This window comes from Schistocerca serialis, chromosome 1 (assembly GCF_023864345.2).
Source record: "Schistocerca serialis cubense isolate TAMUIC-IGC-003099 chromosome 1, iqSchSeri2.2, whole genome shotgun sequence".
Classification (NCBI taxonomy): Eukaryota; Metazoa; Arthropoda; class Insecta; order Orthoptera; family Acrididae; genus Schistocerca; species Schistocerca serialis.
The window spans coordinates 1,028,035,983-1,028,058,866 of record NC_064638.1 but is presented as its reverse complement, the minus strand read 5'-3'; the positions used below and the strand labels follow the sequence as shown (position 1 = coordinate 1,028,058,866).

The window sequence follows — 22,884 nt, the reverse complement described above, 5'->3', positions numbered from 1 at the left end:
TTAGTATCCAGAAGTTCTGCATTTTCTTGTATGGCAATGGATTTAATCTGGTCACAGATCACAAGTTGTTTTTGTTCATATTTGGCTGTAAGTGAAAGTTCTCTTAACAAACACCTCACAGGTTACAACACTGGGATTTTTTATATCAACTTTATGATACTCCATTTATTATCATACATCAGCTCAGCCCAGTGCTGCCAACATTCCCCATGGTTTCTAAAGAGGAATTTGGTAAGCAAAAGACTGTTTGTTTCTACATTGATTCACAATTGAAACAGTCACTTCCAGAGAAGTTGCAGCAGCCACACAAAAAGATCCACTCTTGACACAAGTTGGCCAGTTCATACAAACTGATTGAGCACATACTCTTCCTTTGGCAGCCTCCAGAGAATTTTGTAATATATTTTTTTCCCTTCATGACACCATGCCTTACATCTTTTCAAAGGTGTCCTCTTGTTGAATTAAGATGGATGGTGAGTGGTGATTCCAGGGGTTCTGTGCTCCTGTCTATTGCGACTAATGCATCAGTTTCACTGGAGCTTTGCAGAATGAAGAATCATGCCCGACAGTATGCGTATTTGCCACATGTAGATGAGTATAGTGTGCAAGTGACTCAAAAGTGTCAGGTATGCAGTTCCAGCAACAAGCACCAGTGCAAACCTACCAGCCATGGTCTACACCATGCAGCCATGGGACTGGATGCATTCAAATTTTGTGTGTCTTTTCTATGGGGCCATGTGTTTCATTTTGATAGGTGTTTACTCTCATCTCTTACATGTAATAAAAGTGCTACAGACCTTGATGGAAAATACCACTAAGGCACTCACAACTACTTTTTATGTTGAAGGAGCCACACAAACTCTTGTTCCAGATAATGGTCTGCATTTGACATCCTCAGGTTTTCAGCAATTTTGCACCCACACCTTCATTTTCCCCTATGTCTAATGGCATGGCAGAATGCTTCATGAGAACATTTAAGATGTACATGGAAAAAAATCTTCACATGTACTCCTACGCAGTGATCTCCTTTCTATCATCATACCAACAACACTGGTCAAAGGCCAAAGCCCAGCATCACTTTTAAATACTTAACTGGTGTCCAATAACACCCGTGCTGTTGAAGAAGTGGACTTACAACATGCACTTTTTTTATTGTCATATATAAATCAGATTTTTTTGTATAAAGTAGCATTGGAGCAGTTCCAACAGTAAATGTTATAGGAAAAAAGCCAAGTTTTATTGCACCAACAGAACTTTTTGTTAATGAACACTTGTAAGGAATTCAGCATATAAAATTAACTTGTGATAGCTGGCAGAGCCCAGTGATGCGTTTCTTGTCCATTCCACACCCACATTTATTCATATTTCATACTCTATCGAGCCATTACGGAGGAGAATGTTTACAAATATGCTATGAGTCATTTGAATACAGTAGTGAAGTGAGTCCATTGTTAAAGTCATTCCCTAACAACAAATCTTTTGGAACTTTATTGTCAACTATACTTACAAAGCTTAAATGTGTGTACAAAAGAATGAATTTATTAATGAAACTTAAAGTAGCTCAGTTTTGTAATCATTACAACTCTTAAAAATATATATTGCATTTCCAAAATATGATTCATATTTGTTTACTTATAATGTCTGTAAACAAGTAGAAAAACTGCTAAATTTACTGACAGATTGTAATAATCCAAACTACAGCAAAATAGATTCAAATGTGAAACACTAAGTAAATAAGTAAGTAAACATTGTTAATTTGGAATAATAGTACACATTTTTCATGTAACACAAAGATGCTGGAAGTATGAGCTAATGATTGTGTTTCTTTAATCAAACAATCTGTCTTAATAGAAAAACTTTAAAACCTTAAATCCCATAAAGACACAAATCGATAGTGCTCCAAAATGGCAAAGTGCTCTTGCCGGCTGTGGGACTGGATACACTGCATACACAATAGTGTGTGCAAGTCGGAAAGCAAAGTATCCACGGTACAGATTTAGTGCCAATTCTCGATCTGGATTAGTCAGTGTATACAAACCACCAATCAACATGAAAACAGGGATGTTTTCTAGGTCATTGCGATGGGCCCTGAAACAAGATGAAGATTTTATTTAAAAATACATTGAATTTCAGCCTTGAGAATTGTGGACAGAATGTATTAATACAAAATATGTGAACCCAAAATCTGATTCATTTTTCCATTCACTGTTTATCTAAAATAATCATAATATCTGCATCTCTTAGAATCTGCTTTCATTGTCATAAAATACAGTGTAAGTAACAGACAAAACTGATAAGTAAAATTTGTTCCTTGATGCTGTACATATCATTGTTTCAATATTGTATTTCTACTGAAAACGCTTCACTGCAGTCTATTATATAAGATTACTAGCAACCTGCCCTGGCTTCACATGGGTAGCACTAAGTATCTACAGCCAGACAATTTGTCTGAAGCAGTGGTAATAAATTATGTACATAAACCCTCCTTTTCTATTAGGCTGTCTGTTGGTGAAAACTGTACCCACCCCTCTACAGTAGTTCATGACATTAGCCTTCACACACAGACAGAAAAAGACACAGTGGGAGCTTTAATTTTTAGTATGTACTGATTTGTGTAAAAGATACATACAGGATGTTCAGTAGGAATGGTCAGTATTCAGGGATATGACAGGAACAATTATTCAAACAAAAATGTCTAGTAAACATGAGTGCTAAAATGAATACCTTGTGAGCTATGAGCACTTTATCTTCGATACTATAAACAAATCTCCTCTATTGCAAGCTTTTGCTATCCATATTTTGAGAAGTGGTAGTAAGAACTAAAAGAAGAAACAAAAAGCCCAGTAATTATGGATTCTAAAGGGCATATCTTAAGAGCTATGAGCACTTGTTCATCTTTGTTAGTACGAAATACACCTCTGTTACTGAACAAGTGTTCATAACTTTTAAGTTGTGCATTTTATGGGCCATGTTTATCAAACAATTCTGTCTTATTTTGGTCTACACTACCTCCTCCCTAAATATGGAAAACAAAGTGCTTGTGGTAGAAGAGATTCGTTTCACAGTACTGACGATGAAATGCTCATGGTATGGATTTTAGAGCCCATGTTTACTAGACTTTTTTTGCTTCGGATTATCATTCCTGCCATATCCCTGAATACTGACCATTCTTTTTGAGACATATATACATTCAAGTCAAGCTTCAGTGCTCTCTTGTGTTGTGACAGCTGTTTACTTTACTACTTTTCCCACCAGATACCACCTCCTATGCAGTTGACCAGCTCGAAGCTCCAATCATTGCCACGAGATGTCACTCTAAATGGCAATTAAATACAGAATGACTAACAATACATGTATTACACATCAAGCGAAACACCCAGAAGTGGAGGAGGAATCAAAATGAAACTTCACAGTTTGAGAAAGTATGTGATGTTATTTCAGTAATTATACAAAACTGAATCAAATTTATGAAGAATTTGTCAGTATGCGCCCACTTATCAGTATAATGTTGCACCCTTTCTGGTCTGGATGCATGTACTGATTCAGTTGGGAAGAATGTAATAAGGCTGCTGTTTCTCTATAGGGGCATGCTGGTGCATAACTGCTGTAACTGATCTGTTACAGCCTGGGTATTGGGGCTGGTATGAAGTTGATCTCTGTGCTGCTTCCACACATGTTCAGTTGGTGACAAATCTGGGGAATCCTGCTGGGTACAGGAGTACCTCAGCATCATGCAGGCAGCTTATACAGACACAAGCCGTGTGTGGACAAACATTATCCTGTTGAAAATAGCACCACCATATTGTCAGATGAGACGTAACATATGAGGGTGCAGGAGGTCTGTGATGTAGCGTTGTGCCACCAGTGTTCCCTCAGTCTCTACCACCTGCGACTGAAATGATACCTTATGGGTCCCCATGTCATGACACCAAGAGTAATACTGCTGTGCCTCTCAAAAACATTGGAAGAGTGGGATCCTTCCCCAGGTCACCACCATACTTGCTGACAGTGACCATCTGGGATAGTGCAGAACTGCAAATCATAATCAGTCCATGCTTCCTAGTCATGGAACTTCTTTGTGTTGTGATATTAATGGTAGTCTACACATGGAATGGCAGTTCTATTGTCTGACTGCTGTTAGCCTTGGATCAATGGTTTTCTATGGTGCAGAATGTAGTAGTGAGTTCATTACTTGTCTTCAGATGGAAAGTGCAGATGTTAAGGGTTTCTGATGTACTTGGTGTGTACTATGGTGCTCATCCCTTGTGGTGGTTCATCTCCATGTCCTTTACAGTGATCATTGAACTACAGATGCTGTTCATGCCGCTTATGGACTCTATCAGGCCTGGTAATGACACTAAACACGAACAACACTAATCCACTTTGGTGGCTGTTCTACCTGTCGCAGAAAATAGCAGCTCCAGTCATTTACCAATTCGCCATTGATGTGTACATGTATGAAGTTACATTGACATCAATCTTTTCTTTTGGGTGCTTCACTTTTTTTATCAGGCAGTGTGTATACACAAACCTTCCTTGTGACTCAGTCTAGGTATTAGTGAAAACTGAATCAAAATCCGTACAGTAGTTCCTGAGACTGTCCTTCACATGCAGACAGGTTATTTATAATACATATAGATACAAAACAAAATTAAATCATCTAACAGTAATGAAAAACTTATTACTGTAGTACAAAATTTATGAGAAAATAGTAATTAAACAAGAAGGATTGAGTGATTTATTGATTGGCTGACATGACTAATTTGCTTCTTCATTGACCCTTTTATGTGCTCATTGTAAAGAAACCTGCAGTGGCTACTTATGCTTATTAATGTGTGTTCTGTAAGAATTATTAACAGGTAAAAGCAATGTGCCGGACCTGTACTTAACCTCTTGCGAAGACTCTCCTCTGGTAGAATGTTGATTGCTAAAGACAAAAGTATGATCTTGCATAGTTTTAAGTTCTGTAAAAGATTCCAGGAAGCTCAGTACCACAAAATCTTAAGACCTGACTAAATTATTTTTGATATTAAACCTTACTTCAAACATCTTTATGCTGAATGTAAAAAAAAAAAAAAAGAAATACTCAATAAAATCCACAAACTGTGTATTAGTAGCCATTAGTAGCTAAAAGCACATTCATAGATTTCATGTGTCAGCCATATGGAGTATGTTCTGTTATTAGCAGTCAGTAGCTAACAAAGAGGTAAAAATGGCAACTTATTGCAAAAATTGTAAGTAACACTTAATTTACATTAATTTATAGTTGTGCACTATGTCAACTGTCCCCCTCAGGAGACACCACTTTAATGAAACACTGTCCTTGTAGGTGAGGGGGTTTGCGTGACCCAATGAAGTGGAGGGCTATACTGGCGGTAGTCTAACTACTGGCAGGGCCTCCCAAGCTGGAAAGGTCTCCATAGAGGATCCAGATGAAGTGTGTCTCACAACATCCCGTCTAGTGCCCTGTCCTGTCCTACCCTATTCTATCTCATCCCATCTTATACTCCCCCTTCCTTTCCTTTTCCTCTAGGTAATTGTGTGGCAGCAGGCACAGTCCCCTAATGTGGACAAAAACACATAACATAGAAACTAAAAGGAGAAGGAGAACTATGTCAACTGCAAAAATTGATGTGCTGAGGCACGCAAGCCTTCCCACCAACAGCAAGGTCCATGGTTCATGGGGGTAGGTTGTAGATATCAAAGCCTGTCATTTGCTTTGGCAACAAATGAGCCAGTGTGACTGTTCCATTTCAACATGCACTGTTACTCCAGTGTATTTTTAGAACATGATTAACTGCAGCTAGAATCCATCAATCTTGCAGTCAAACCAAGTGTTAGCTATGATTAGGTTGTGCTCTGTGCAAAATTCTACCAGGCAACTTATTGCAAAAATTGTAAGTAACACTTAATTTACATTAATTTATAGTTGTGCACTATGTCAACTGCAAGATTGATGGATTCCAGCTGCAGTTAATCATGTTCTAAAAATACACTGGAGTAACAGTGCATATTGAAATGAAACAGTCACACTGGCTCATTTGTAGCCAAAGCAAATGACAGGCTTTGATATCTACAACCTACCCCCATGAACCATGGACCTTGCCGTTGGTGGGAAGGCTTGCGTGCCTCAGCGATACAAATAGCCCTATCGTAGGTGCAACCACAATGGAGGGGTATCTGTTGAGAGGCCAGACAAACATGTCATTCCTGAAGAGGGGCAGCAGCCTTTTCAGTAGTTGCAGGGGCAACAGTCTGGATGATTGACTGATCTGGCCTTGTAACACTAACCAAAACGGCCTTGCTGTGCTGGTGCTGCGAACGGCTGAAAGCAAGGGGAAACTATGGCCATAATTTTTCCTGAGGGCATGCAGCTTTACTGTATGGTTAAATGATGATGGCTTCCTCTTGGGTAAAACATTCCGGAGGTAAAATAGTCCCCCATTCAGATCTCCGGGCGGGGACTACTCGAGAGGATGTCGTTATCAGGAGAAAGAAAACTGGCGTTCTATGGATCGGAGCGTGGAATGTCAGATCCCTTAATCAGGCAAGTAGGTTAGAAAATTTAAAAAGGGAAATGGATAGGTTAAAGTTAGATATAGTGGGAATTAGTGAAGTTCGGTGGCAGGAGGAGCAAGACTTTTGGTCAGGTGAGTACAGGGTTATAAACACAAAATCAAATAGGGGTAATGCAGGAGTAGGTTTAATAATGCAGATGACGAAGAAATTGAAGAAATGTATGATGAGATAAAAGAAATTATTCAGGTTGTGAAGGGAGACGAAAATTTAATAGTCATGGGTGACTGGAATTTGTCAGTAGGAAAAGGGAGAGAAGGAAACGTAGTAGGTGAATATGGATTGGGGGTAAGAAACGAAAGAGGAAGCCGCCTGGTAGAATTTTGCACAGAGCACAACCTAATCATAGCTAACACTTGGTTCAAGAATCATAAAAGAAGATTGTATATATGGAAGAACACTGGAGATACTGACAGGTTTCAGATATATTACATAATGGTAAGACAGAGATTTCAGAACCAGGTTTTAAATTGTAAGACATTTCCAGGGGCAGATGTGGACTCTGACCACAATCTATTGGTTATGAACTGTAGATTAAAACTGAAGAAACTGCAAAAAGGTGGGAATTTAAGGAGATGGGACCTGGATAAACTGAATAAACCAGAGGTTGTACAGAGTTTCAGGGAGAGCATAAGGGAACAATTGACAAGAATGGGGGAAAGAAATACAGTAGAAGAAGAATGGGTAGCTCTGAGGGATGAAGTGGTGAACGCAGCAGAGGATCAAGTAGGTAAAAAGACGAGGGCTAGTAGAAATCCTTGGGTAACAGAAGAAATACTGAATTTAATTGAAGAAAGGAGAAAATATAAAAATGCAGTAAATGAGGCAGGCAAAAAGGAATACAAACGCCTAAAAAATGAGATCGACAGGAAGTGCAAAATAGCTAAGCAGGGATGGCTAGAGGAAAAATGTAAGGATGTAGAGGCTTATCTCACTAGGGGTAAGATAGATACTGCCTACAGGAAAATTAAAGAGACCTTTGGAGAAAAGAGAGCCACTTATATGAATATCAAGAGCTCAGATGGAAACCCACTTCTAAGCAAAGAAGGGAAAGCAGAAAGGTAGAAGGAGTATATAGAGGGTCTATACAAGGGCGATGTTCTTGAGGACAATATTATGGAAATGGAAGAGGTTCAAAATGGTTCAAATGGCACTGAGCACTATGGGACTTAACATCTGTGGTCATCAGTCCCCTAGAACTTAGAACTACTTAAACCTAACTAACCTAAGGACATCACACACATCCATGCCCGAGGCAGGATTCGAACCTGCGACCGCAGTAGTCGCGCGGTTCCGAACTGAGTGCCTGCGCGGAAGAGGGTGTAGATGAAGATGAAATGGGAGATATGATACTGCGTGAAGAGTTTGACAGAGCACTGAAAGACCTGAGTCGCAACAAAGCTCCGGGAGTAGACAACATTCCATTAGAACTACTGACAGCCTTGGGAGAGCCAGTACTGACAAAAGTCTACCATCTGGTGAGCAAGATGTATGAGACAGGCGAAATACCCTCAGACTTCAAGAAGAATATAATAATTCCAATCCCAAAGAAAGCAGGTGTTGACAGATGTGAAAATTACTGAACTATTAGTTTAATAAGTCACGGCTGCAAAATACTAACACGAATTCTTTACAGATGAATGGAAAAACTAGTAGAAGCCGACCTCAGGGAAGATCAGTTTGGATTCCGTAGAAATGTTGGAACACGTGAGGCAATACTTACCTTACGACTTATCTTAGAAGATAGATTAAGGAAAGGCAAACCTACGTTCCTAGCATTTGTAGACTCAGAGAAAGCTTTTGACAATGTTGACTGGAATACTCTCTTTCAAATTCTGAAGGTGGCAGGGGTAAAATACAGGGAGCGAAAAGTTATTTACAATTTGCACAGAAACCAGATGGCAGTTATAAGAGTTGAGGGACATGAAAGGGAAGCAGTGGTTGGGAAGGGAGTGAGACAGTGTTGTAGCCTTTCCCCGATGTTGTTCAATCTGTATATTGAGCAAGCAGTAAAGGAAACAAAAGTAAAATTCAGAGTAGTTATTAAAATCCATGGAGAAGAAATAAAAACTTTAAGGTTCGCCGATGACTTTGTAATTCTGTCAGAGACAGCAAAGGACTTGGAGGAGCAGTTGAACGGAATGGATAGTGTCTTGAAAGGAGGATATAAGATGAACATCAACAAAAGCAAAACAAGGATAATGGAATGTAGTGGAATTAAGTCGGGTGATGCTGACGGAATTAGATTAGGAAATGAGACACTTAAAGTAGTAAAGGAGTTTTGCTACTTGGGGAGCAAAATAACTGATGATGGTCGAAGTAGAGAGGATGTAAAATGTAGACTGGCAATGGCAAGGAAAGCATTTCTGAAGAAGAGAAATTTGTTAACATCGAGTATAGGTTTAAGTGTCAGGAAGTCGTTACTGAAAGTATTTGTATGGAGTGTAGCGATGTATGGAAGTGAAATATGGACGGTAAATAGTTTAGACAAGAAGAGAATACAAGCTTTCGAAATGTGGTGCTACAGAAGAATGCTGAAGATTAGATGGGTGGATCACATAACCAATGAGGAAGTATTGAATAGGATTGGGGAGAGGAGAAGTTTGTGGCACAACTTGACTAGAAGAAGGGATCGGTTGGTATGACATGTTCTAAGGCATCAAGGGATCACCAGTTTAGTATTGGAGGGCAGCATGGAGGGTAAAAATCGTAGAGGGAGACCAAGAGATGAATACACTAAGCAGATTCAGAAGGATGTAGGTTGCAGTAGGTACTGGGAGATGAAGAAGCTTGCACAGGATAGAGTAGCATGGAGAGCTGCATCAAACCAGTCTCAGGACTGAAGACCACAACAATGATATCTACAATTACATCTACACTCTAAAAACAACTGTGAAGTGCATGACAGAGGGTAATTTCCATTGTACTGCAAAGGATTCTGGGATACTGTAAATTATCTACAATTGAAGATTGCTTACAAAATACTAATACTGTGCATATTGAAGTACTGATCATGTGTGTGCAGTCTGTGTGTGTGGGGGAGATGGGGGGGGGGACATGGGGGGGGGGGGGGGTGATCACGAGAGGCACGACATGGAAAAATAGATTGGGAGGGTTAGATAGAACGGAAGAAGAGGAGGGGGATCTCTAATGAGATGAAAGTGTGAGTGTAGATTAATCGTGTAAAGTGGGAGGCATGGGAAAAGGATGTAGCTGGGTGTGGGACAGTGGCTAGCAGGCTATGTTGTAAGAAATATTCTCATTTATGTAACTCACAATTTAGTTTGGGACCCACACCCCTCAGAAATATTCTAGGAAGAGTCACACAAGTATTTCATAAACAATATCGTTTTGGATAGCCATTTCCCATTTGTATGGATTCGAAGTACATTGGTGTTGGGAGAGAGAATCCTGATGACCAGTTTGGTGAACTGAGTGCCCAAATCTTTGCTGCTACATGGCACAGAATGCTTAACAGCAGGCTAGGGTTTTTCACATTATAGATACGTTTTGCCAATGGTAGGGCTGGAGTATTTGGTACTGGTACTGGAAGGTGTTTGTGACAACATACGCAATGGGGTCAGTTACTTTTGTAATATCTACATGCAGCTAATACAACATATGTCTCACAAAAAATGTAGCAATGGTTTTTATTTAAATATTCTGGGCTCTTGTGCCATGATGGGATGAACTTCTTGTTGTTAGTTTTGAACAAGAAATTCATCTGACCATAGCAACATAGCTTGGAATATTTTAATAAGTGTGACATTTAGAGCCATGTTTACATTTTGACAATGGTTTTTGGGAAAACCAAAAGGCTGCAGGGATGTCTTGAATTTTTATATCCAGTGAATGTTGTAAAAAATTGAAATTATTTTCAAAGATTTTAAATATTAGTTTTGTCTAGCATTTAATTGTAGCTTGTATTCTGAAACAGTTGAATAATACAAGTTATGCCAATATGAATATGGGTTTTCATGCTTATTACACCGTACCTCAGTATGTGTTACACTCTACCCCACACTGGGAAATATTGTAACAATTTACATTCATACTTAACATGCTCAGTAACTACACCAGTTTCAAAGCCTCACTCAGTCTGTGAGCTTTAAATGATTGTGAAGGGATCCTTAAAAAAATACATAAAAGAAAAATGTCTTCACAAATACATTTTTCAAAATTTAAGAAAATAACTTTTTTGTTACACAGTGCCCCATCTTCGCCTATATATCATGTTCCATAAATCGTGTCATGCAGGAGGGAATACTTGGATGTGGAATGAATCAAATTACACATTAATATGCAGAAGCAGCAACTGTAGACTACTCCCAAAATGTAAGATAACAACAAATTTTGACTAGGTATAGTATACTTATACTGATGCTTATGGGAATGACTTCTAAATTATTTTATATAGGTTTATCACATTAATAAAAAAGCAACTGCTCTGATAAAAGCTATGCTCCTCTAATGTAACCTAGTACTCAAATGCTGATTTTATCCAATAAAAACTATGCATGCCAAAGACTCATTTGGTATCTTTTGGGCAGGCAGTGAGCCCAACCTTAATGAAGAGGATCAAAACTTCATTGAAAAGGCAGGAGCTTAATTTGAGAGAGACAGACTAAAAGTAATCATAGAAAAATACATTATGTATTCCTGACTTTGTATCAGTGTGGGGGCAACCTGCAGTAGGGTGGACTCTGAAGAAGCATTCAAATGCAAGATGGCTAGTAAGGGTTGGATAAGCTGTTTCAGCAAGGCTACGTTGCCATCTTTGGATCTTGTGCTTGATGATGTAGTGTTATAATGTTATAAAACATTAAGATCCAGAGAGGCAACATAGCCTTGCCAAAAATGGTTAATTAAGCCAAATAAATGCTTTACTAGTGATCTTGGCATGTAAATGTTTCTTCAGAGCCAATAGGAAAAACAAATATTAATTATGTTAGTGAAAGAAGACATTAAGGTCATAAATAGTAATGTCCAAATTCACAACAATGATATCTGGCATAAAATGGATTTCATGTGGGTACCAGAAAATTAACATTAACAACAACAAAAAAACCTTTATGTCAAAGAAGCTGTAAGTGTTGATGAGAGCTGTTTTCCACAATTCGCTACAAAATGATCTTAAGATGTTGGCAGGAAGTACTTTTAGAAAGTGGCTTAAACAATAGTTTATACATAAAAACCCATATAACTTGGAAATAACAAATAATAATGTAAGTGCTACAATCTTCTCCTAGCAATAAATGTTGTACTTAATTACATATAAAATCAGCTGTTCATTATGGGGTGAATGACTGTCTTACTGTATGAATTAAATCATAGAAGAGTGTGAAAACCTTCTTTGTGTACACAAATAATGCTGTAAATGTTCTTTATATTTTACAGTTGTTTAAAATAACTTTACACACAGAAAATAAATTACAGCATACAAGTTCAAGCACAGCTTTAGATGACCCCTATGATCTATCTGTAGAGTGGTGAAGTCAAGATCTGTTTAATATGAATGAACACTGTAGTGCAGACTCTATAATGCGACAGATGCATGCAAGTGTAACTAACAAGAGCTTAGACAGCCCAGAGAGGAGTGGTGCTGGGGAAAAACCCACCACTCATGCAGTGCTAGCAGCGTACACCGCTGTTTTATGCTTCTGCAAGAGCAGACTGACACCTTGTCAAAGGGAACACCAATTCCTTCTGGTATTGTGAAAGCCATACCTCTTCGTGGAATACAATTAGTCTCTTCACTCATTTAGAAAAGAAAAGAACACAATCAGCAATGCACAACCCAAAGCAAGCCAAAGTACACAAATTGTTTGGTAATGGTTACCCCATGATTACTTGCTTAGGTTCCTACTGTTATAAATATGATACTTGAGATCCAACATCCAGCAGTATGTTATATTACCATATCTCAATACACCTTACACCTAAAACTGTCATGTTAAAGTGTCCTCAAAATAATAATTATTTACAACCAAAACAGAAAATGTTGGATTTCAGCTGAGAGAAGTAAAATTTTGTAAATATTGTTTGATCTCTGGTTTTCTGAATTTTCTAAAATTCTTTTGTTATGATAGTGATTAGAAGCAAGAAAAAGTGTTTTGTAGCAGTTTTCAGCAAAAGCATTTCATACCTTCTTTACCTTCTTCTTGGCATCTATTCACACCCTCAAACCTTAGAAGTTGACACTCCTGTTGGAAACAACTTGATCTTCTACAAATAAGTCAAAGTGAAACTGAAGTTTATGGACAACCATTCTGCCAACATACACACGTGTTAGTTATCATCATTATCAGGTTGCATGTTCATTTTTCCAGGTGCTGATGATGAGCCTCTTGCAACTTTTTCTATTCTTGTACAGCTCTTCTGTATGGACCCTCTCCTAGAGGAGACCACAGCATTCACAAAATTCTTATGCAAAAGCTAGAACTTTACAGAGTGAGAGGTACAGCATTCAATCTGATAAAATCCTACTTAATGAACAGATATCAAAAAGTAGAAATATGAGATTAGCAGATGAATAAATGCTACTCATATATGGGGAAGATTCTAAATGGTGTACCTGAGGGAAGTGTCCAAAGGTCACTCACCTTTCAGATGAAATCCATTTTATTTGCAGATGACACAAATAGTTCAATTAAGGGGATGCATCTAAAAACATCTACACATGGAGCTGAAAGTGTGTTTATAGACTAGATAACAGGTTTGGAAATAATAAACTGACATCAAATTAGAAAAAAAGGAAGAGATATTATGAGCTTTAAAAACAATCATTAAAAAAGTAAAGAGTTAATGCAAAAAATCGGACAACAAACTTGCGCAAGTACTTAGTGTAAACTCTTTAGGGTCTCCACCTCAATGATAAATCAACATGGACTGAATACCTCAGTAGTATAAGCAGTAAATTAAATTCAGACTGCTATGCACTATGAAAGTTAGCCAAAATTGTTAGTACTGAAGTCCTTTGCACACTTAGAATCCATAATGTCATATGGAACAGAATTATGGGGAAGGTATGAAGGAGGTACTCATCATCCAGAAAAGGCCAATATGCTTAATGACCAATGTGAAACAATGAACAAGATGCCTTCAAACATTCAAACTACTAAATATTTAAACAGTAACAGATATTTATGTATACACCAGATTTCTCCCCTAAAAGTCATAGGCATATTGTCTCTAATGTTTTGGCAGATATTTACAATTTTGTTCTTGAATTGTGTAACTGGAGGCAATCCAAACAATTACTGCTGATAAGGTTGTGACGGGATACTCAATGTAAAACAAGAGGCGTTAGTTTGTTATCCATTACAAAAAACTTATTTTTAAATCAAAATTTTACATGCCCATTTGATAGAGCTCTCCTAGATTAGTCTAGCTTGACTTTCATTCTACTGACATGTATTAACAGGAATAGTAACTCATGATGAATAAACAGGAATCCAGCTGTAACTTAGTAGTGCTGCCTGCTTGGCGGTAGTAGTCAGAATGGGTCAGGGCAGTGCTGGGCACTTTAAAAAAATTCGTTGTGTGTGTGTGTGTGTGTGTGTGTGTGTGTGTGTGTGTGTGTAATACTAGTACACTCTGAGAAGAACATTAGTAATTAGAATTAACAAAAAAACAGGAGGTTCATCTGTACGAAACAGTGAACTGTTGGATACTGAGAATAAACCAACGTGGAACAGGTCATTATGAGAAAATGTATCACATTCAACTGTCTTCAAAGCAATATTAGTCAAGTAAAGAATATTAATGCCTTTAAGCACACAGCAAGAGAAATACTGGAGAAAAGCCTGTTTTATTCTTTAAATGAATTTACTGATTGTTGCAAGGAAAAGCCAAAAGTATGACTTATGCAAAAGCAAGAAAAAAGAATTAATCATCATTCAGTCTTGATAAACAATGTATATGTATGTAAATTTAAACAAAAGGGAATTAGTCATATACTGTAAAGAAGAACTGAATATATGAAAATATCATACACCGCATGTACTATGCTGCAGTTTGTGCTATAAATGCACTAAATTGCGAATACTGCATATAATTGTCATTAAGTGATCAAAGTATCAAGATCCATTTGTAATTATGAAACATGTATCAACTGAAGTACATCAAATAAATAAACTTTCAGTGACACCCTTATTATTTTGATTCATCTTCCCCTTCAACCATTCATCATGTTAACAAGAGGTTAAAAAATTTCACACATCACAGTGACCTCATGCTGAAGTGTGTAGGTAACCATCTTGCAAATATACACATGTATTAATAATGCTTTGTTGTAATTTTGTATATCTGTATTGACAGAATTAAGAATTTTAACTTCTGGAGTTAAATAATGGTCAGCAATTTGGTTTTAGAAGTTTGAAAGTATTAAAGACAATGTTAAGAAATACCAGTTGCAGAGAAGTAGGAAGGATTTTGGAAAGAAAATTTGTCATTTTGGGTCAGAATATGGGGATAGTAAAAGTGCTGACAGAGGCTGTGGTTCAGCTGATCCAGTCTATGATTTATTGTTAATGAGAGAATAATGGATGTCACCTGGTTGTGGGAGTGGTTGGAAAGTTACATGCATGGAGGATATGCCACAGAAATTTGTTTATGGTTAGTTTTGTGTGGTACTCACAGCCTGTGAAGACAATGACCACAACTTCAGATACTGAGTTGGAGCTGATCATCATGTATATATGTGGGTGGCAAGACTTTATGAAAAAGGCATATTTATGTACAAGGAGAGTGGTCAGGAAACTGGAGGTGTTGTTGGTGTACTTAATACGTATTGAGACTGACATCACAAGATTGTCAGTTTGTTTTAACAATAGTGAGAGTGTAGAAACTGATGATAAAAATTTATCAATTTTTAAGGAACAAGTGATTTGTAATAAATTAAGAGTGGACTTTACATGTAGATCATTTTGTAAATCACTTACAGAGTGATAAAATTACAGGTTTATCATCCACTTCCTCCATTAATACATGAAACTGTCATTTCAGCCTGCTTCAAAAAATTGTTCACTTGACTGAGCATCTCAAACATATTGTACCAACACGTGAACTTCCCACAATAGGTAATAAGTTTACCTGCGAACTCTTTCCACATCTGGATCATCCTGTTTTAAGGAACCATCAAAAAACTTTGAATCTTCAGGATTTACGAACACCTGAAAAGAAAGAACTTGATTAAGAGGTTATGACTTTATTATACAGAATTACTGATGAGCAATAATAAAAATATTTTTTTCATATAAATGACAATAAACAAGTTGTATTTACAACAGCAACTTAAATATCTCAATCATAAGGAGAAGGAATAGTGATGAACAATTACTATCATTACGTTTTGTCATATAAAATAGTTTTTTAAATGCTCATGCAAGGTTAGAATGAGATTATTGATTTGTCTTATCTCACTACATTACTGTTTATGAAAGCTCAGCTTGAAATATATGTTGACTTTGTAATTAGTAGTTGACATGTTGTTACACAAATTTACACCACTGACCTTAGCCTGCAGCCATATTTCAGACATTCCTCCCACATAAGCTATCTTCATTCATTAACATCATCATGCATCCCTAAGAAAGATCATTAAGTTGGTCTGGTACTGATCATAGTTGCATATTGTTACTAATTAGCAGATGTTCTGTATAGAGCTGAAAAGCCATTTTAAAATAGGCTAACATTTCTGACTCTCATATCTAATTTTCGTCAGAGTTCATCAGGATGCCACTATGGTTCAAGAACAGTTAATGTTAGATATAAATCTGCACACATGTTGTATGCAGTGATTATGTGCTCATCCACTACTTTGGCAACACAGTTTTATTGCTTCAATTGCACATCATCAGTGCAGACTCCCAGAATAATTTGAATCTTCAAGAAAAGAGCCAAGGAATGTATTAGTAGGCAATAAACAATTTTCAAATACTACTTCCAACTCATTTCACAGAAAACAATTACGTGTTCTGAAAAATAACTTCTATATTTTATGATCACACTATTCATCATTTGTCTACATACTTAACAGATATGTGATCTAATGAATACTTGCAAGAGGAATGTACTGAATGAATGCAGGTTTTTAACTGTGATCGCTAACTCTTATAATCCCAAAAAGGATAAGTAATCTTTACAGTTTATTGATATAAATTACAGAATTGGCTCTGTGGGTAATATTTTAGCTTTTTGAAATTTATAATGGGCTATTCAGATATGTTTTGTGATGTAGGAAACTGTCAGTCTTTCTCAAATTACTTAAAGAAACAAGAACTTACTCTTGTATGGTGAGAGGTGGGAACACGTAATGCATCCTGGAACATTGTCAAACGTGACTGTTTTGGATAAGATCATTTGACACTAACTAAAAGCGAGTAACTTGTTTTGTTACATTGGCATGTCCAGGAAAGCATTGAAATCTTGTGTGGACATGACAGGTCTCAGCCATGTTAGCAATCAGCTGCATGACCCAAGACATATTTGATAGCTATGCTGATGTGCTCATGTATATAATTGGGAAAAGGAAGGAATCTCTAAATACGGATCCCTTCCTTTTAGGAAAGTGTGATAAAATACATACACACTTCTTTGAAAGTAACTGATTAATAACATCTTAGGTTGGGTTTTATAAGAGAAAACTACTTTTATGTCTCACTTTCATTCATTCATTTGTTGTTTGTCAAGTTAAGATGTGATAGAATAAAATAAGAAAATAATCCTGCTTACATTTTCCATGATTTTTCTTCCACGCTGAATTGTCAAATTGCACTTCGGGTACAAAAATGTTACTTCATCAATAGCACATTATTTGCATGGCACCGGTCTGGGTGGCCGAGTGGTTCTAGGTTGTAATGATTTATGTAGGGGTGACTAATTTTTTGTTGAGTGAGCTCACTATGTGAGAGCCTGGAACCGCGTGGCTGCTATGGTCGCAGGTTCGAATCCTGCCTCGGGCATGGATGTGTGTTATGTCCTTAGGTTGGTTAGGTTTAACTAGTTCTACGTTCTAGGGGACTGATGACCTCAGAAGTTAAGTCCCATAGTGCTCAGAGCCATTTGAGCCATTTGCATGACCTAAATCTTATGCCCAAATAGGAAACAGAAGACCATATTGACAACATTCATCAACAAACTTTAAAAATCATTAGAAGGTATTAAAAAACCTGTTATGCTCATTGATGATGCATGAAGTACTACTAAAAGACCTAATCTATACCACAACAGAACCAGTGACAAAGAGATGAACAGGGATATACTTGATTCAAAACAAACATCTAACTCTTGTAGATTAGATTAGATTAGATTAGATTAGATTAATACTAGTTCCATGGATCATGAATACGATATTTCGTAATGATGTGGAATGAGTCGAATTTTCCAATACATGACATAATTAGGTTAATTTAACAACATACTTAAGTTAATATAACAACTTTATTTTTTTTGGTTTTTTTTTGTTTTTCTTTATTTTTTTTTTTATTTATTTATTTTTTTTTCTTAATTTATATCTAAAAATTCCTCTATGGAGTAGAAGGAGTTGTCATTCAGAAATTCTTTTAATTTCTTCTTAAATACTTGTTGGTTATCTGTCAGACTTTTGATACTATTTGGTAAGTGACCAAATACTTTAGTGCCAGTATAATTCACCCCTTTCTGTGCCAAAGTTAGATTTAATCTTGAATAGTGAAGGTCGTCCTTTCTCCTAGTATTGTAGTTATGCACACTGCTATTACTTTTGAATTGGGTTTGGTTGTTAATAACAAATTTCATAAGAGAGTATATATACTGAGAAGCTACTGTGAATATCCCTAGATCCTTAAATAAATGTCTGCAGGATGATCTTGGGTGGACTCCAGCTATTATTCTGATTACACGCTTTTGTGCAATAAATACTTTATTCCTCAGTGATGAATTACCCCAAAATATGATGCCATATGAAAGCAATGAGTGAAAATAGGCGTAGTAAGCTAATTTACTAAGATGTTTATCACCAAAATTTGCAATGACCCTTATTGCATAAGTAGCTGAACTCAAACGTTTCAGCAGATCATCAATGTGTTTCTTCCAATTTAATCTCTCATCAATGGACATACCTAAAAATTTGGAATATTCTACCTTAGCTATATGCTTCTGATTAAGGTCTATATTTATTAATGGCGTCATACCACTCGCTGTACGGAACTGTATGTACTGTGTCTTATCAAAATTCAGTGAGAGTCCGTTTACAAGGAACCACTTAGTAATTTTCTGAAAGACAGTATTGACAATTTCATCAGTTAATTCTTGTTTCTCAGGTGTGATTACTATACTTGTATCATCAGCGAAGAGAACTAACTTTGCCTCTTCATGAATATAGAATGGCAAGTCATTAATATATAATAAGAACAACAAAGGACCCAAGACTGACCCTTGTGGAACCCCATTCTTGATAGTTCCCCAGTTTGAGGAATGTGCTGATCTTTGCATGTTACGAGAACTACTTATTTCAACTTTCTGCACTCTTCCAGTTAGGTACGAATTAATAGTGTAACTGTCCCACTCATGCCACAATACTTGAGCTTGTCTAGTAGAATTTCATGATTTACACAATTGTACCTATAAGAAAATTATTATGCAGTTTCAAACCAATAGAAACTATTAATATGTCTCAGAGACATATATTGTTGGTCAGTTACAACATGAAATTTGTGCTCTTGTATGGCAAGAGGTGGGAACATGTAATGCATCCAAGAACATTGTCAAACATGATAGTTTTGGTGATCCAAATGTTACAGGATAGAGAGACATAATATTGCATGGGTGTACTGACCTCCAAATCTTTGAACATGTTACACTCACCAATCAGCATTACTGTGACACTGTACTCCTTCCCCAGGTATGTCTTTTCAGGGGTACATTTGGTTTTGACTTCATTGTTATGGATGACAACCTGCAAACACGCTGAACTGTGCAGGTGGAGAAGCTTTAAGATATTCAGCAAAATGGACTGATCTGTCCATTCCCCCAACATAAATCCCATGGAGCATGTGTGGGATGCTTTGGGGAGATGTACTGCAGCACATCCATATGCACCAATGATCATCCAGTAGTTGTAAACCATGCTGGTGGAAGAATTGAATGCCCTACCACAGGAACTCCTTACCAACCTCGTGGACAGCTTGGGAGCAAGTTAAAGAGCATGCATTGCCATCGGAGGTGATCACACACACTGTGAAGAACTGTGTCTCAACTTTTGTAACATCCAGGGGACCATCATAAATCATGTTGACTTCAGTTAATTATTGTATTTGAATAAAAGTGTCATTTCTGTTCATCTCATTGCGTATTTTTTTTGTTTGCTTCTGTACTGTACTGTACTATGGCAGTTCTTTTTATGTGCAACCCAAGTTTTATTGAGCCATATTACTTGGTAGTGACACATTGTTCAAAAGTTACATTTGTCCTTAGATTTTGCTTACTAGTGTATTTGTAGTCTGTTGTAATTTAATTGTAAAAGATCGAAATTCTTGGTGGAAGGCAGTGATTATGGCAGAAGGAACTGCCTCTATAGGTCATGTCATAATAGCTGATGTGAAAAAATAAGGTGTGGTCTGGACAGTTCTTACAGTGCATATTTTACTTGACTTTCAGTTTTCTTATTATTCTCCTCATGGTTTATAGTCTCATAAAGGTTCTCATTTGAGTCGCTCTGTCATTATCTCGCTCATCCCATATGATATTTTAGATGTTTACAAGTATTTTCTAGTGGCTCAGAAATTCCTATCTTTGCAGGAAAAACATTTCAGTGGGCAAAGTGGAGACTTGCAGGCATTTATTTAGTGACCAGCTTTAATTATGCAATACGGCAGGGCAGACTGAGGAAACAAGGAGCCAAATGGGGAAGTTTAGCTTCCTGGAGCCTTTTTCTAAAGGTAAATGATGTCCTGGGAAGGATGAGGCACGTGGTCCAATGATGTTCCAGTGCCTTGATCCCAAATGAGTTTCCTCCAGGCCTGCAAAATAGTTGTCAACTCCGGCTATCAATTCTTTGTTTGAAGTGAATCTTTGTCCACCAAGAACAATTTTCAGTTTTGGGGGAAAAGGATGTCTGATGGAGCCATATCAGGTGAATGAGGCAGGCGTGCAACAATTCATACCTTCGTTCGTCTAATTTTGCTATGGTGACAGCACATGTTTGCGGGTGCACATTCTCTTGATGGAAGATGACTTTCTTCCTTGCTAAACTGGCTTTTTTTTGGGTATCTTTTGTTGTAATTTGTCCAGGAGGTTATCATAGTATTCCCAGTAATTGTTTGCCCAGTGAGGAGATAATCTACAAACAGAATCCCCATCACATCCGAGAACACTGATGCCATGACCTTTTCCACTGAAAGAATTGTCTTTGCTCTCTTTAGTGGCAAAGAATCAGCATGTTTCCACTGCTTTGACTGTTGTTTTGTCTGTGGGGTATAGTAGAGCACCCAAGTTTCATCTTAGATCACAAACCGGCACAAAAAATCTTGTTTGTTTCTCCTAAAATGAGGCAAACATTGTTCCGAGATGTCCATTCTCATGTGTTTTTGATCCAGCATCAAGAGTCGTGGCACCCATCTTGCAGATATTTTTTTCATTTCCAGTTCTTCAGTTAAAATGTGTTGTACGCTTTCAGATGATATCTGTCAAGTGTGAGCAATTTCATGCTCTTTCAATCAGCGATCCTCCATGACCATTTTGTGCACTTCTGCAATGATTCTGGAGTAGTGACAAATCTTGGCCGACCACTGTGCGAATCATCATCCAAGCTCTCCTGACCAAATTTAAATTCATTTGTCCACTTGGCAACAGCTGAATATAAAGGAGCAAAGTCCCTCAGTGTATTCTGGAAATTGGCATGAATGTCCTTTGCTTCCATACCTTTCTTTATGAAATACTTAATCACTGCTCAAATCTTGATTTTTTCCATATTTGCAAATCACTACGTGGGAACAACAAAAGAGCCACATCACTGCCACAGCTCTCTTGCAAGAGCACTGACATGACATGTGTTTACAGGCAACAGTCCAATGAATATCACGTGAACAACTCGTTGCACCAACACTGACCTCTCGTGGTGATTCCGAGAACGTTTCAAACTACCCATCATACGATTAGTAGAAAAGCCTAAGCCCCTTACAGCCTTTACCACTGATTGGTTATGAGTTAAATAGAGTCTCTTTCAAGTTATCAGTCAGAACAGCTGTACTTTCTCAGTTAATGAACCAAATATTTTCCGATATTAAATTTTCTTACATCTAAAATTGTTCAGGCAATTTAGTCATAAAAAAGTAAGACTACAGAAGAACACTTTCAGCACTTACTTAAAGTTTTTTTTCTGTTTTTGTGAACCATTTCTTACAGTTAACCCATATAAAATGAAGTTAGCATGTCTTACAATTCAGTGTTTGGAGTATGTGGTTTCACTGGATGGTATTACTATAGATCCAGAATGGGTAAAATCCATCCTGGGCTTTCTGCCTCCTATAAATAATAAATTTATAGCCCATTTTATTGGGATGGCAAACTTCTTTAGAAAGTTTATTCCTAGATTCCCCCATAAAATGACATCATTAAATGAGTTATGTAAGAAAGCCCAGAGTCTGAGTTTATCAAATCATGGAAGCCACCCTCTAGAGCTTTGAAGCACATTAAGCACTCCAGTGCTAGCTTTACCAGATTTTAACAAACAGTTCACACTGTTCTGTAAACTGATGCATCAGTGTTGTGAATAAGAGAAGTTTTACTGCAAGAAAGTGAGAAGGGGCAGTTAGAATATTGGCTTTTGGTTTTGAAGTTTGTAACATTTGAGAGAATGATAATGTCGTGGCCGATACTCTTAGTAGTGAAGCCTATACTCTCAAGGATGACATTGTATACTGTAATGCTCAAAAAGATGAAAAACCTAAAATTTTGAGCCCTCAAGAATTAGTAACATATACTTTCACCTACTTTCATGAGTCACCATCGGGGGGGGGGGGGATGTCATTAGATGTCTTTCAAACTAGAAATAGAGTAAGAGGGAATCCTTTATATGGCAAAATATGGGTGCAGATATTAAGAACTGGATTGCAGTTTGCAAATATTGTGCTGTGAGCAAACCTGCACAGAATTCAGAACTTACTGTTTAGCATGGAATACAAATCACAGTCCAACTTGGCATTTTTCACTTACTTGAAGCATTATTAGAGATCAAAGAAGTGATAAAAATAAAACCTGGACTAACGGGTTTCTTGTTTACTGACACTTATCCACACAGCTATACACTCATCAAATATTGCATCATTT

The 22,884-nt window shown here is 37.2% G+C and overlaps 1 protein-coding gene across 1 annotated transcript in view; it reads right to left on the bottom strand.

Moving 5' to 3' along the window:
* Positions 1 to 1,215: 1,215 nt before the first annotated feature.
* Positions 1,216 to 22,884, bottom strand: part of LOC126413757 (microsomal glutathione S-transferase 1-like) — a 42,252-nt gene continuing 20,583 nt past the window's right edge. The window contains exons 2-3 of the mRNA XM_050083291.1: positions 15,670 to 15,749; positions 1,216 to 2,088 (exon numbers count right to left, since the gene is read on the bottom strand). Of these exons, the coding sequence (XP_049939248.1) occupies positions 1,845 to 2,088; positions 15,670 to 15,749 (324 nt within the window). The 3' untranslated portion in view covers positions 1,216 to 1,844. The remainder of the gene's footprint in view (positions 2,089 to 15,669; positions 15,750 to 22,884) is intronic.